This window comes from Pelophylax lessonae (genome assembly GCF_965119305.1).
Source record: "Pelophylax lessonae genome assembly, chromosome: 2".
Taxonomy (NCBI): domain Eukaryota; kingdom Metazoa; phylum Chordata; class Amphibia; order Anura; family Ranidae; genus Pelophylax; species Pelophylax lessonae.
In genome coordinates this window covers 682,032,292-682,045,957 of record NC_138769.1, presented here as the reverse complement: position 1 = coordinate 682,045,957, position 13,666 = coordinate 682,032,292, and the positions used below count along the sequence as shown (strand labels likewise).

General features: G+C 43.9%; 1 protein-coding gene across 1 annotated transcript in view; it reads left to right on the top strand.

Moving 5' to 3' along the window:
- PIWIL4 (piwi like RNA-mediated gene silencing 4) overlaps window positions 1–13,666 on the top strand; it is a 558,880-nt gene that overhangs the window by 80,836 nt on the left and 464,378 nt on the right. The window contains exon 2 of the mRNA XM_082244560.1: window positions 7,888–8,102. Within this exon, the coding sequence (XP_082100686.1) occupies window positions 7,888–8,102 (215 nt within the window). The remainder of the gene's footprint in view (window positions 1–7,887; window positions 8,103–13,666) is intronic.

The following is a 13,666-nucleotide window of genomic DNA, read 5'->3' as shown; positions in this document are numbered from 1 at the left end:
TCACATGCATTATGAAAGGCTCTGTATTTGCTTCGTTCACCCACAAATCTTTTGGGTGTGGATACCCTTGGTTCTGGTGGTAACATCACTACCGCAGTTGCATATGAGGTACCAGCCTTGAGGGTTGGCGGAAGTTCTTCCATGGGGGAATTTCCTCACTCGGACTCAGACATGGCTGTCTGATACTGTCAATTTCTCACGTACCTGACTGATGAGCTCAATGGTGCAGAGGAAGGCCTCCCTTGCGTATCTGACTCGCGGCCCCAGGTAAAGCAGACAGGTGGCATGGGAGAGCAGAATGGTACGAGGGCCTGGCAGATCAGCTGTTTGACGGGCAGCTCCAAGGTCCCAGATGCTTTAAAAGGAGACAACCAGCAGGTAGGAGGATCTGAACAGCAGGCAGGCTGAAGGACACTCACTCTGGGGGCTCTCAGGCAAATGGATCAGTTCACAGGCCGGGTCAACAACAGGCAGGCGGCGTGGAATCCAAAGGAGCATGCAGGTTCAAGGTCAGAGGGGAGCCGAGGTCAGGTGCAGGCAGAAAGCAAGGGGAGTTCAAAAGTCGGGCAGTACAGGAGATCAATCAATATATTTTTTTTTTTCAGGTGAGCTCCGGCTGTTTTGGTTGAGCTCCTGTTTACCTGGTTGGCTAATGTTACCCTTGGGAATTTATTTTTCGCTGTTGCCACCCCTTAATGTTTAACACTGTTTTGGGACGTCCCAATGGTTAAGAAAATCAGGAGCTGTGTCCATTAATGAACGGAAGAGAAAATGGAATTTTTGACTAGGGATAGACCAATTATCGGCAAGGCCGATATGCACTTTCCCTACTATCGGTATCGGCCCCGGAACTGGCCAATATTGCCGATATTTTTGTGATGTCATTCTGCCTTCTTAGGCCGGCTCCCTTGCCTTGGACAGCATCGTCTGGAGTCGGGACTAGTCTCGCGGGAGTGTATCACAGCCACACCCCCTCCCACAGCAGCCCGGTGCCAGCCAGCCACCCACATCCACAGGCCCTGTACCAGCCAGCCAGCCACAAGCACTGTAGCAGCCAGCCACCCATAGGCCCTGTACTAGGCAGCCAGCCACCATAGGCCCTGTACCAGGCAGCCAGCCACCCACAGGCCCTGTACCAGGCAGCCAGCCACCCACAGGCCCTGTACCAGCCAGCCACCCACAGGCCCTGTACCTGCCAGCCACCCACCCACCACAGGGTTCCAGCCAGTCACCCACCACAGGGTGCCAGCCAGCAAGCCACCCACCACAGGGTGCCAGCCAGCCACCCACCATAGGATTTTAGCCAGCCAGCCACCCACCACAGGGTGCCAGACAGCCAGCCACCCACAGACAGAGTGCCAGACATCCAGCCAGCCACAGACACTGTACCAGCCAGCCGCCCACAGGCCCTTGTTCCAGCCAGCCACTCACAGCCCCTGCGCCAGCAACCCACCTACCACAGGCTGCCAGCCACCCACCCACCACAGGGTTCCAGCCAGCCATCCACCACAGGGTGCCAGCCAGCCAGGCATCCTCCACAGGGTGCCAGGAAGCCACCCGCCACAGGGTGCCAGCAAGCCAGCCACCCACCACAGAGTGCCAGACAGACAGCCAGCCACCCACCACAGGGTGCCAGACAGCCAGCCACCCACCACAGGGTGCCAAACAGCCAGCCACCCACCCACCACAGGGTACCAACAAGCCAGGCATTAAGCATCAAACAAAAATTAACATGTTCAGTACCAGATGTGTGTCAGAAATTGTCAAAACTTTAAATGTACAAAATATCGGCCTATATTGGCGTTTGCGTTGTGACCAAAATATCGGTACCGGTATCGGCCCTGAAAAAACCATATCGGTCTATCCCTATTTTTGACTTACCTTAAAATCCATTTATTTGATGTTCATCGATGGACACGGCACCTGCCCTTCTAAGGAGTTGTAATTCTTCTGGCACTGCTTGTAACAAAATTGAAAAGCTATAGCAGAGAGAGGGAGTATACCCCTTGGGACTTCCCAGAGGCGTAGCCAGACTTTTTTCTGCCTAGTGTCTGCTGTCGGTGGCAGTATAACCCAATGGTTAAGAAGATCAGGAGCTGTGTCCTTCAATGAACATCAGAGACATAGCTCAGTGGAAAGCTTTTCCGTGGTCTAAAGAATCTAAGTCAAAAGAATCTAAATTCGACATTCTTTTTAGCACCCCCATATTTTAAAACCATTTAATTTAACATAATGACTTAATCATGATTCCAAATATAATTTTTGGTATTCTATGCAAATTTAATACCTTCTCGCCTGGCTTATCGCGAAATGAAGGCCGGGCTTCGGCTTTACCGAGTTGATGTGATAGGATGTCCTTTCAGAAAACGTCACTTGTGGGTTGCGCAGCTGCGTGATCTGTCACCGGCTGTGTCCCACAGCTGGTAACTGATCAGTGTATCGGCTCCCTGTTGGTACCATGTGACGACTGTGACCAATCACAGCAGGTCACATGGCAGTTGTAAACAATGGATGTCTTCCTTTCATGCCATCCATTGTGCACAATTGTGTTGCTAGCTGTGATTGGTCAATGTAATCACATGGTACTAACAGGGCCAATCACAGCCCATTTGTACAATGTTTATCTCTAATCTATAGCTATCTCTAATCTCTACAGCTCTTATCGCACAAAACAAACTGAATGAACCAATTTAATTCAGTAAAATGTTTGCTAAGCAATCATTATGTGTAAAAAAAATTATTAAAAAATCCTGATAACTTCCCCAGAGTAGTACAATGTTACTATGGTAAGAATGTATTGCTCTGGTCACAATGTGGTAAAAAAAAAAAAAAAAAATCAAATGTAAAAAAGAATAAAAATGTAATAAAATATAAAATTGAAGAAAAATAATTACATATTTTTTTCCATACTGTCACTGGTTAGTGTACTTGATCACCGACCACACCAATTATATGATGATGCCCTACTCCCCTGATGACAGTATGTAAAAAAAAAATAAAAATAAAAAATAAAGCAAAAATATTTTTTAATTTCTTAATTTTCCAGAAGTTTATAACAAAAAAAATACAACTTAAAAAAAAAAAAAAAACAGCCATGTCTCTTACTAAATACCTAGGACTGTCTACTTTCCTGTAGACATCAGGATTGATCAATTTTCAGATATATACCATAGTTTGTGGACTCTTAACTTTCTTAACAGATAAAGATACACTGATTTTGGTTATCTTTACAGAATACCAGAATAGATTTTGGCCTAAATTTATGAAGCGCAATCATTTATTTGCAAAGTTTTATAACAGAAACAAAGAAAAATACGTTCCCTCCCCAAAAATACATTTTCCGTCTTTTTTAATTTATTTAGCAATAAATAAAGAAGTTAAAAAGATGGACAGATCCAACATGTTGTCCACTGCAGTTTGTGCTAAAACTGCGAAAGCTTCGTTTAGTGCCCCTTTCGTCACCACCTTCTCTACGCAGCATAAAAATATAAAAAATATAATCCGTAAACATTGGCACATTCTGAAGAGTGACCGCCATTTATCCGATGTGTTACAAGAACAACCTCGTGTGATATTTAGAGGAGCGTCTAATTTATGGGATCGACTAGCTCCGAATGTCCTTAACCCTCCCGGGCCCAAGCCTACTTTCCTCAGTCAACTCACAGGTTTTTTTAGATGTAACCGCTGCCAGACCTGCGTGGTTAATAAATGCAAAAAGAGGAATGTCAAGGAATTCGTATCAACAAGTACAGGCATTACATTTGACATCAAACCCTTCATTTCTTGCTCTACGACTGGTGTCGTTTACCTCTTGCAATGCCCTTGTGGCTTGCAATATATAGGGAGGACTAAAAGACCCCTATATGTTAGGCTTAACGAGCATATAGCTAACATAAAGAAAGGGTTCAAGAAACATTCCGTGTCCAATCATTACAGGTTAAAACACAACAAGAATCCCCATAATACCATCTTTATGGGGATCGACAAGTTTGTTCCACACTGGAGGGGGGAACCCTTCGTTAGGGGACTCTCCAAGCTGGAAATGTCTTGGATCTATAGGACAAAATGCTTCTCCCCTTTTGGTTTGAATATAGACACGGATGTTAACGCCTTCTTCGACAACTCATAATTTACATTTTGATTGACTATTCTTCATTCATCCAGTATTGGTCCATTAACTCATTTTGGTCCATTAGACTTTTCATGAGCAAGTCGCATCCTTATGGGCTCTGCGATTTATTTGGAACTGTGGGGATTGCTATATGAGCCATTTTTATATGAGTCATTTAGATTTTATATATTAATGAGGTCAACATTATTTATATTATCCAGAATGAGTTGCATCCACCATGGGCTCTGTGAATCATATGATATCTATAGCCATGATTGGCGGCCCTATATTTATACCATTCAGTTGGTTGTATTTATTTATTGACTTATTTACCTTTTATTTTTATATATTTTTTCTTCTTGTATTTTACAATTTTATATATTTGTATTCACTATCAACCTGGGTGTTATCATTCACCAAGGTTTGGTATATATTCAGCTCTTTACTGATATTCAGTGGTGATCATGTCTATGTCTTAATGAACAGATACCTTTTGGAGGCAACTCTGGTCGGATTTTTATCTTTACTTTTATTCTTAATTTGTTTATTGTCTAATATATTGTTTTTGATATCTTTTATTCCAAAATATATTGATTTTGTATTGTGGTTTTATTATTTAACCATGTCCCTGAGTTAAGATGGCTTCCGCGCCCTCCTTTGATTTAGATGATGCGGCCGCTATATGTAGTATTTTCGGCTAATCCCAAACTTATGATGGTTTCTTTGGCCTCTTTCAACTCAATGGACATGGCTAATTTCCGGTCAAATCCCGGACTATTGATGGCTCCTTTGGCTTCTCCTAATCCAGAGGACATGCCTGTTATTTGTATATGTTGTTCGGGACCTCCCAGGTCCAAGATGGCGCCGATCGCTTCAGACTTCCGGACGGGGCGGATACCTCCTACGGCATTTAAGTGATGACTCAGCACGCCGCCCGTATCCCCTGGAAGACGTTAGTTGTAACGAAACGTACGTCGGGACAGGCGTGCTGACGTCATAACTCTGCATCCGGAAGTCGGGCTGCGGCGGTGATTTTGAATTACTTCTTGACAAAGCGCTTATTTGCACCAAAATTGTGAGTGTATTTCTATTTTTATGATATCTATTAAAATATCAAAACCATCTGCACTATTGTGGTATCCTCTCTTTTTCACGTGTGGCCATCCACTGAGTTGGATGAGGAGGCTGGTGGTTTGCATTTGTTCGATGTAGAGGATCCCTGGACCTATTAGGATCTGGTTAAGAGAGGTATTCCCCTGTAGCTGGTCATCTTGAGACTTTACAAGGCCCTTAACCTTTCTCCTTTTGGTAAGCGTACACCCACAGCATGCTTCACCGTGGCTTTTTGGAGTGACCTTTTGGTGGCGGATTTATCATCCTTGCATCTGCACCTTGGAATCCTCTTTCTTTGGACTGTCCTAAACCATTATACATGTTCAATCTGTGCTATGTGTCTGGACTGTAGTCTAACCCTGTATCATTGCTGATTTAATTCACAGTATATCAATTGTTGTAGCGCAGCTTTCCCATTTACATACCTATTCATAGTGATTCCCACTACAGCTGCAGCTTTTTGTCTTATTTAGCTTAGCGCAGTTATTTACATTTTACAATAAATAAAAATCCCAGTGGTGATTAACTATCACCCAAAGAAAGCTATATTTGTGTGAACAAAATGATAAAAAAAATAGTTTGGGTACAGTGCTGCATGACCGCGCAATTGTCATTTAAACTGCAAAAGCGCTAAAAATTGGCCTGGGCAGGAAGGCAGTAAATGTTCCCCGTATTCAATTAGTTAAGTGTGACAGTTTTTACCCATGTCTGCTGATAGAATGGAAGCTGCAGTATTGTAAAATGTTTAATCTGACCATCTCTGTACTTTTTTCTTCATTGTTAGATCTTCCTTTTTAATAACTTCTCTTGGTGAAGCCATTTCCTAACGTCTAAAGTTTTGGGTTCAAGTTTTGCTGTTAGACGACCCACTTTTTAGTTGTACTGACAAATGCATTGTAATCTTGCTATTAAAGATAGGTCTAATATCAGTTTTGCAGACATTGGAAGTTTCTTTCCATTCCTTTTAATTGTCCCCAGCATGTGATAAAAGTGTGGCTGAGCTCTGCTGACTGGTAATTTCTAAAGATTTTACTACATGGCATTCCTGAAAGGGAATTCACACAGATCCTGAAAACACCGTAAACACCCAAAAGCAGCTTTTTGGTGTCGTTCTATATATGTGTATTTGTGTATTGTACAATTTATAATGGCAGGTTCAGCATTTTTTTTTTTTTACTGTGCAGGTTCTTGTAGACTGTGATGATGATCAAGAGTGTAGAATCAGTGTGAAAATTAAAGAGTTGTTTTTAAACGCTTTGTGTATAAACCTGCACTGTCAGGTCCCTTGAGGGTTGCGTGTATATACAATGTTGGTAAGAATGGAAGTATACAAGAGACCTCTTAAAGCAGTTGTAACCCTAAAAAAACAAAAACAAAAAACTTTCTTTAGGCTGGTTTCACACTGTGTGGCACGGCTCGCAGCAGGGGGTCTGGTGCGTACCCGTTCACTGTTTCAGGTCCAAATTAGGTCGGAATTTTTGGCTTAATTTGGACCTGAAACAGAGCCAAAGACGCAAAGGACTTTTCTGCAGTGCGCTCTGCGGCCACCCCGGAGACATGTGAACCGGCTCCATTGAGCACCGGTCACATTCTCCGGTCATTCGAATTGGATATGGGGAAACCTGCATCCAATTCGCAATAGTGTGCCAGCCTTAAAGCAGGATATACAGCATAGTGCATGTGCAGTGTAATTTGTCCCATTCTATGCTGAAAAATACCTGGTTGATCCTGCCTGTTCCTGTGTGTCCCCTAAGTATGCTTACCATGGTAAAAAAACTCTAACGCGCAGGGTATCCTGATTCCTACTGTATTAAAGTGTATTGTAGTTGCACTGTCTACCCTCAAGTTGTAAAGCGCTGTGTAAACTGTTGGCACTACATAAATCCTGTTAATAATAATAATCATGGCTTCTGATCCATGATACTGTGGTCAGTTTACTTGCCTCCATCATCCCACAGTGTCTCCCTCTTCACCTCCCTCCCTGCCTATCAGCTATTGAGTCAGTGTTGTGGGAGCGGATCTGCTTCCCGCCCCTCCCCTCCCCTCCTGATCCTATTCTGTGTAAAATCACTGTGTATAATTACTAGAATTCCCTCTGTTATAGCTAGCTATATTGCGCAGTGAATGTGTTTTTTTCTAATTATGCAGCTCAATACCTTCTTTCACAGTGACCTCCCGCCACTCTCTTCCTCTCCCCTTTCCAGCTGACATCAGAGGGAAATCTCAGTCTCTCCCGCTGTAGTCCTCAGATCGGGGAAGGAGAGCGACGGGAGGTCATGTGACCACACAGCGGCACTGTGAAATAAGTTATTGAGCTGCATAATTTAAAAAAACATACACTGTACAATATAGCTGGCTATAACAGAGGGGGTTCTAGTAATTGTGCACAGTGACTTTACAACCACTTTTACTGCTGGCTTATCTTGGAATGTATATTCTGAAAATAATAATAATATTAGGGGAAACATGCAGCAGTGGATCCCTGTGAGTGCATCAGTGGTTAGCATGCTCTTGAAGTCATGAAAAGGCATTGGTCGAACTACTAATACACAGGATGAGCATTATCTCAGTATGCAAACAAATGCAGGTTTGATGATATGCCTAGTGTCTATAGAGAATACATGTATAAAAGTACCTAAATGCTGTGTATATCATTTTATCAGGGACAAGTGGATCTCCAGTGAAGCTTCTTTCAAACTTATTTGCACTGGGATTTCCCAAAGAGTGGCAGTTATATCAATACCATGTGGATTACAACCCTTCCATTGCCTCTATTAGAATGAAAGTGGCCTTGCTGTATACTCATAGAGAAGTTATCGGCCAGGGCCGTGCATTCGATGGAGCCATGCTTTACCTGTCCTGTAAGCTCCCAGAAAAGGTAATGATTCTGATCACTAGCTTTCTTTCTTTTTTCCTATGTACAGTATGTACAAACACATATATAAATACCTAGTGCATTATGGAAAATGTGGTACATAAGGAGAAATTGCTTTTTTTGTTTTAGCTATATTTTGATAGCAAACTAAAAACTCCACCGAAAACTTGAAAACTTGTTTTTTTTCCCTAGAAAATAATTAAAGTATAATTTCAGCCAGATTTTTTTTTTTTTTTTTCCCACACAGTCACGGTGAGAAAGAAAAATAAGGCAACAAAAGAAGACAAGTTACCCAACAGCATCATAAATTATTGAGTTTCCGGGGTATAGTTAGATATAGTTTTCCAAAAAACAGACACCAAGCCAGTTCCTAATAAAAATAACACAAATTTATTGAATCATTAAGGAACACATGGTAATAAAAAACAACAACCTTCCACCTAACCACCGCAAGTTGTGACCACGTAGTCATTAAAAACAAGCACACACGCAAAGGTCTGCTGCACACTCCACTAGAGCAATAATTGCACAAAATATACATATATTGTTTGATGGATATGAAAAAAATCAACCAAGTCAAAATAAGAAATGAAGGAGCAAATAGAGTTCAGCCGGATGTCATACATAACGGAGAACCTGCCATAGAATTGCTGACCTTCGGTATAAGGCACTCGGACTGAACAGGGAGCTAAGCAATATAATCACGAGAGGACTGTTATACCAGACAGTAGGTGAAGGAAAATCTTTACAGCAGTAAAGAGTAGATATGGTTTTTGGCCTTCCCATACCATAAAAAAAAGTTTTGGCTGAACCTATATTTTAAGCTATTTTCAACACTATGGTTTTCTTTGCGATTTGGATCTGATTTGAAGTTGCTGATTTGAAATGCTCTAAGTTTATTCAGAAATATGATTTTCTCTTTCGTTCATTGATAGACACAGCTCCTGATCTTCGTAACCATTGGGTTATACTGCCCCCTAGAGGGGTAGGACACTAGCCAGAAAATGAATTTGGCTATGCCTATTGGCAGTCCAAGGGGGTACACTCCCTCTCCCTGCTATAGGTACTCTGTTTTTTTCTGCCTAGTCAGGAGTTCCTTTCTGGGATCTCTGGTCTTGGCAACTTTTTATTTTTAGATTTTAAATTTAAATTTTTCTCCTGTTTTCTTTGTCCTGTGAGATCTACAATCAACTGCCGGACTGGACGATGGGCTGGATAATCTAGATCCAGTGGTCACCCCAGTCTGGCCTGCGAGCACACACAGACCTCAGTTCCACGCTATATTGGCTGCGATATAGCCCCACTGGACCGGGGCTGGCCTGCGAGTTAAATACCACGCAAGGTCGCATGTGACCGGGTCCCTGCCCGAGTCGTAGCGTTTCTCCTGGCCAACAGCCCCCCCTTTAAAAGACAAGGGGTTCTGTCTGAAGCGGCACCCATCTATTTCCTGGTATGGTGAGTAGCTGTCCTCCCTGGAGGGTCTTGGGGTGGACGTGGGCCCTCTGAAATATGTGTATTTTTGGACTTTTTCTTCAGCTAAGACTATTTTTTTGCTAATTTATAAGTATCAGCACTGTCACTTTATACACATACTTATTATCACTTATATTTGTATTATATAATTTGTACCTCGTACCAGCGTTCCATCGGTTAGCACTAGGCACTTTGGGCAATCATAGCACTACACACTTTTTGGCCAACTAGTTTTTGCACTACTCATAGCACTTTATCTTTGCACTGCCATATTTATTGATTATCTATTAACATCTCAGTTGTATACCTTGTTTATCTGCATATTTATTTATGAGAAGGTCTTTATTTTATTTGTCTATATATTGCCTTTCTGACCTATAGAGATAATTATTTTTCGTGGTGGTTTCTGATCAGATACACCACTTATCACTCAATAGGTAGCGCAACACTACCCCACACCTCCAATCGCCTGTTTGGGTCTTTTCAGAGGGGGGGGGGGGGCACCCTTTTCCCACAGTTTTCGAAGGAGAAAGCACCTTGTCCCAGACACAAAAGGTTTTTTGTCCCCCAGGGTTCACTAGAAAGGGTTCAAAACCTTTCAAGCCCTCCTCGGGAGGTTCCATGCGGCCCTGGTCTGGAAATTTGAGAACGGTATTCTTTAGACCCACGGACAAGGCTCCTTCAGCATGAAGGTGCACCCTCACCTGTGCCTGGGGTGGGGGACATCTTCGTTGTTTTCTGGGGCGTGAACCTCCTTGGTAAACGAGAAATGGGTCCATGAAGTCATTATATCCGGTTACAAGATAGAGTTTCATTCTTGCTTTTCGAAAAGGTTCTTTCTTTCTATTCTGTCCCCAGACCGATTACAAGCTCTCTTCGCGGCGGTGTGGGACCTGTTGCTTTTGGCAGTGATTGTCCCAGTTCGGGTATCGGAATGGTTTGAAGATTTTTATTCAAACCTGTTTATGGTCCCAAGGAAGGAGGGCAAGGTTCATCCAATTCTGGACCTCAAAGCCCTGAACTGCTTTGTGCGGGTGCGGAAATTCTGAATAGAGTCCATTCACACGGTAATGGCATTCCTACATCAGGGGGATTTTCTAGCTTCTATCGACATCAAAGATGCTTACTTGCACATTCCAATATTTGCTTGACACCAACGTTTCCTCCCTTTTGCTGTGGGAGAGGAGCACTGTCAGTTTGTGGCGTTACCCTTTCGTCTCGCCTCCGCTCCTCGGGTCTTCACGAAGATGTTGGCTCCGGTTCTGGTGTTGCTACGTCAGCAGGGGATTGCTGTGCTGGACTACTTGAATAAACTCCTCTTGTGAGCGGGGTCCTCATCTGCATTTTTGTGGCATCTGAAGTTTGTGGCGTTACCCTTTAGTCTTTCCTCTGCTCCTCGGGTCTTCACAAAAGTGTTGGTCCCGGTTCAGGCGTTGCTACGTCACCAGGGGATTGCAGCACTGAGCTACTTGGACAATCTCCTCTTGTGAGCGGAGTTCTCTTCTGCCTTGATGGACAACATGGAGATCACTATACAGTTCTGTTTGCACAGTTCTATACGAGGTCCCTCCAAAAGGAGATCCTGGTGAAATGGGACAAGTGTTCAAGGTCTCTGGACAATTGGATTCGGCTGAGCCTGGAAACCAGGGGTTCCCTGGTCTGGTGGCTTCGCTCTCTGGCTCTTCGACAGGGCAAGTCTTTTCTGCCTTTGTATTGGACAGTTGTCACTAGGGATGCCAGTCTGTCTGGGTCTGGTGTCTTGGGACTGAGCTCTGCTTAGGGTTGTTGTAAGCTGGAGGAATCCAGACTACCAATCAATGTCTTGGAACTTCGGGCGATCAGGCTGTGCCTTGTTCACTGGACAGATTGGCTCTGGGGGCTCCCAGTACGGATCTAGTCGGAAAATGCCATTATGGCAATCACCAGGGCGGACAAAAGGAACCCCCCCCCCCCCCCGGTGGATCTGCTGGCGTCTCGGTTCAACAGAAACCATGATGCCACATACGCTCTGGTGGTCAGTATCTTCTGATCTACGCCTTCCCTCCTATCAAGCTTCTTCCATGGCTTCTGCGCAGGATTGAGACTGAATGGATTCTGGTCATTCTGGTGGCCCCAGACTGGATTCGCCGGTCTTGGTACGCCGACCTGTCTCGATTTGTCGCTGGCGTCCCTTGGAGACTACCTCTTAGGGAGTACCTGCTGTCCCAAGGGCCAATCTTCCATCCTGCTTTAGAGTCGCTGGCTTTGATGGCCTGTCTGTTGAAAGTCAGGTGCTGAAGGATAGAGGTTTGGGTCGGTGATTCTGACACTGCTGAAGGCTAGGAAGGCCAACTCTTGAAAGATTTACCATCGTACATGGACAGCGTACATTTCGTGGTGTAAGTTGATCGGTGTTCACCCTTGTTCTTTTTTTTGTGGCTCAAATTTTGACCTTCCTTCAATGAGCTATTGAGCAGAAATTGGCCTTAAGTGCCATCAAGGGCCAGGTGTCTGCCTTGGCGGTCTTCTTTCAGCGACCCTTAGCCACGCATTCTTTGTTGGATATTTTTATTCTAGGGGTTCAACACCTGACTCCACCGGTGTGGTCTCCTCTACCACCGTAGGATTTGAACTTGGTGCTTTCAGTTCTCCTAAAGCCTCCCTTTGAAAATATTCAGGAGATTCCCCTGCTTACGCTGTTTCAGAAGGTGGCTATTTTCGTGGCCATCACCTCTGCTTGCAGGGTGTTAGAACTGGCGGCGTTATATTGTCGTACTCCCTATCTGGTGGTCTACAAAGATAAGGTGGTTCTTTGTCCACGCCCGTCGTTCTTACCTAAGGTGGTCTCTGGCTTCCATTTCAATGAAAACATTTTGTTGTCTTCTTTGTGTCCCAGGCCCACTCATCCCAAGGAATTTGCATTGCATGCCCTTGATGTGATTTGGGTGATTCGGGTGTATCTGGCAGCCATAGAGTTTTTTCGGAGGTCATACTCACTGTTTGTGATTATGGACAGGCCAAGGAAAGGGCTGTCCGCTTCTTCTGCGACCGTTTCCAGATGGTGACTCAGGCCTATTCTATTAGGGTCAGGTTCCTCCTTTACCTGTAATGGCGCACTCTTCTCGGGCGCTTAGTGCTTCTTGGGCCTTCAGTCATCAGGCGGCAGTGGCACAGGTTTGCAAGGCGGCTACTTGGTCGTCGGTGCACACTTTCAGTACATTCTACAAAGTGGATGTGTTGGCATCAGCAGATGCTTCCTTTGGCTGCAAGGTTTTTCAGACTGCTGTTTAGAGGGTCTGTTCCCTCTTTAGGGGTGTATTGTTCAGGTTGGGCTCCATTTTTTTTTTTTTTGAGCTCCTGTTACCTAGTTAGCTCTTGTGTTTAGCCTTGTTTTTTTATGTTGTCCTACCCCTCATGTTTGCCACTGCTTGGGGATGTCTGTATGCTTCTGAATATGGAGCGCTGTGTCTGTCAATGAACGAAAGAGAAAATAGGATTTTTGTACTTACTGTAAAATCCATTTCTTTATTGACAGACACAGCACCCACCCCTCTGGAGTTTTGATACTTCTGACACAGCTTGTTACTAAACTGAAGACTTATAGCAGAGAGGGGGAGGTATACCAGCTAGGACTGCCAATAGGCATAGCCAAGTCTTTTTTCCTGCCTCGTGTCCTACTCCTGTAGGGGGCGATATAACCTATGGTTCTGAATTTGGAGCACTGTGTTTGTTAATGAACTCAGAAAAATAGATTTTTTTACGGTAAGTACAAAAATCCTATTTTTTGCACCTCATTGATGCTCCCTGTGCTTCTCAGTAGCAGAAAAATTACTTTCAGTTTGTTGCACTACCTTTTGTTGTATCCTCTGCTCCCAGAGTGTTTGCAATTGTCCAAGTGACTCTTTTTGCCCTTCTGAAAACCTCATCTCCCTTCCAGTTGTCAGCAAATGTTCGTAGGACAATGCAGGTGCACCAGACTTTTGGTTTAGTGATTTATTTTTAAAAATCTGCTCTCCGGTCTTCTCTTGTCCTGGAATACTTGGGTCTGGTCTTCGACACCTCCCAGAAAAGAAGAAAATATTGTTTCAGAGTTGATGTGAAGCTCAAAAATTTAA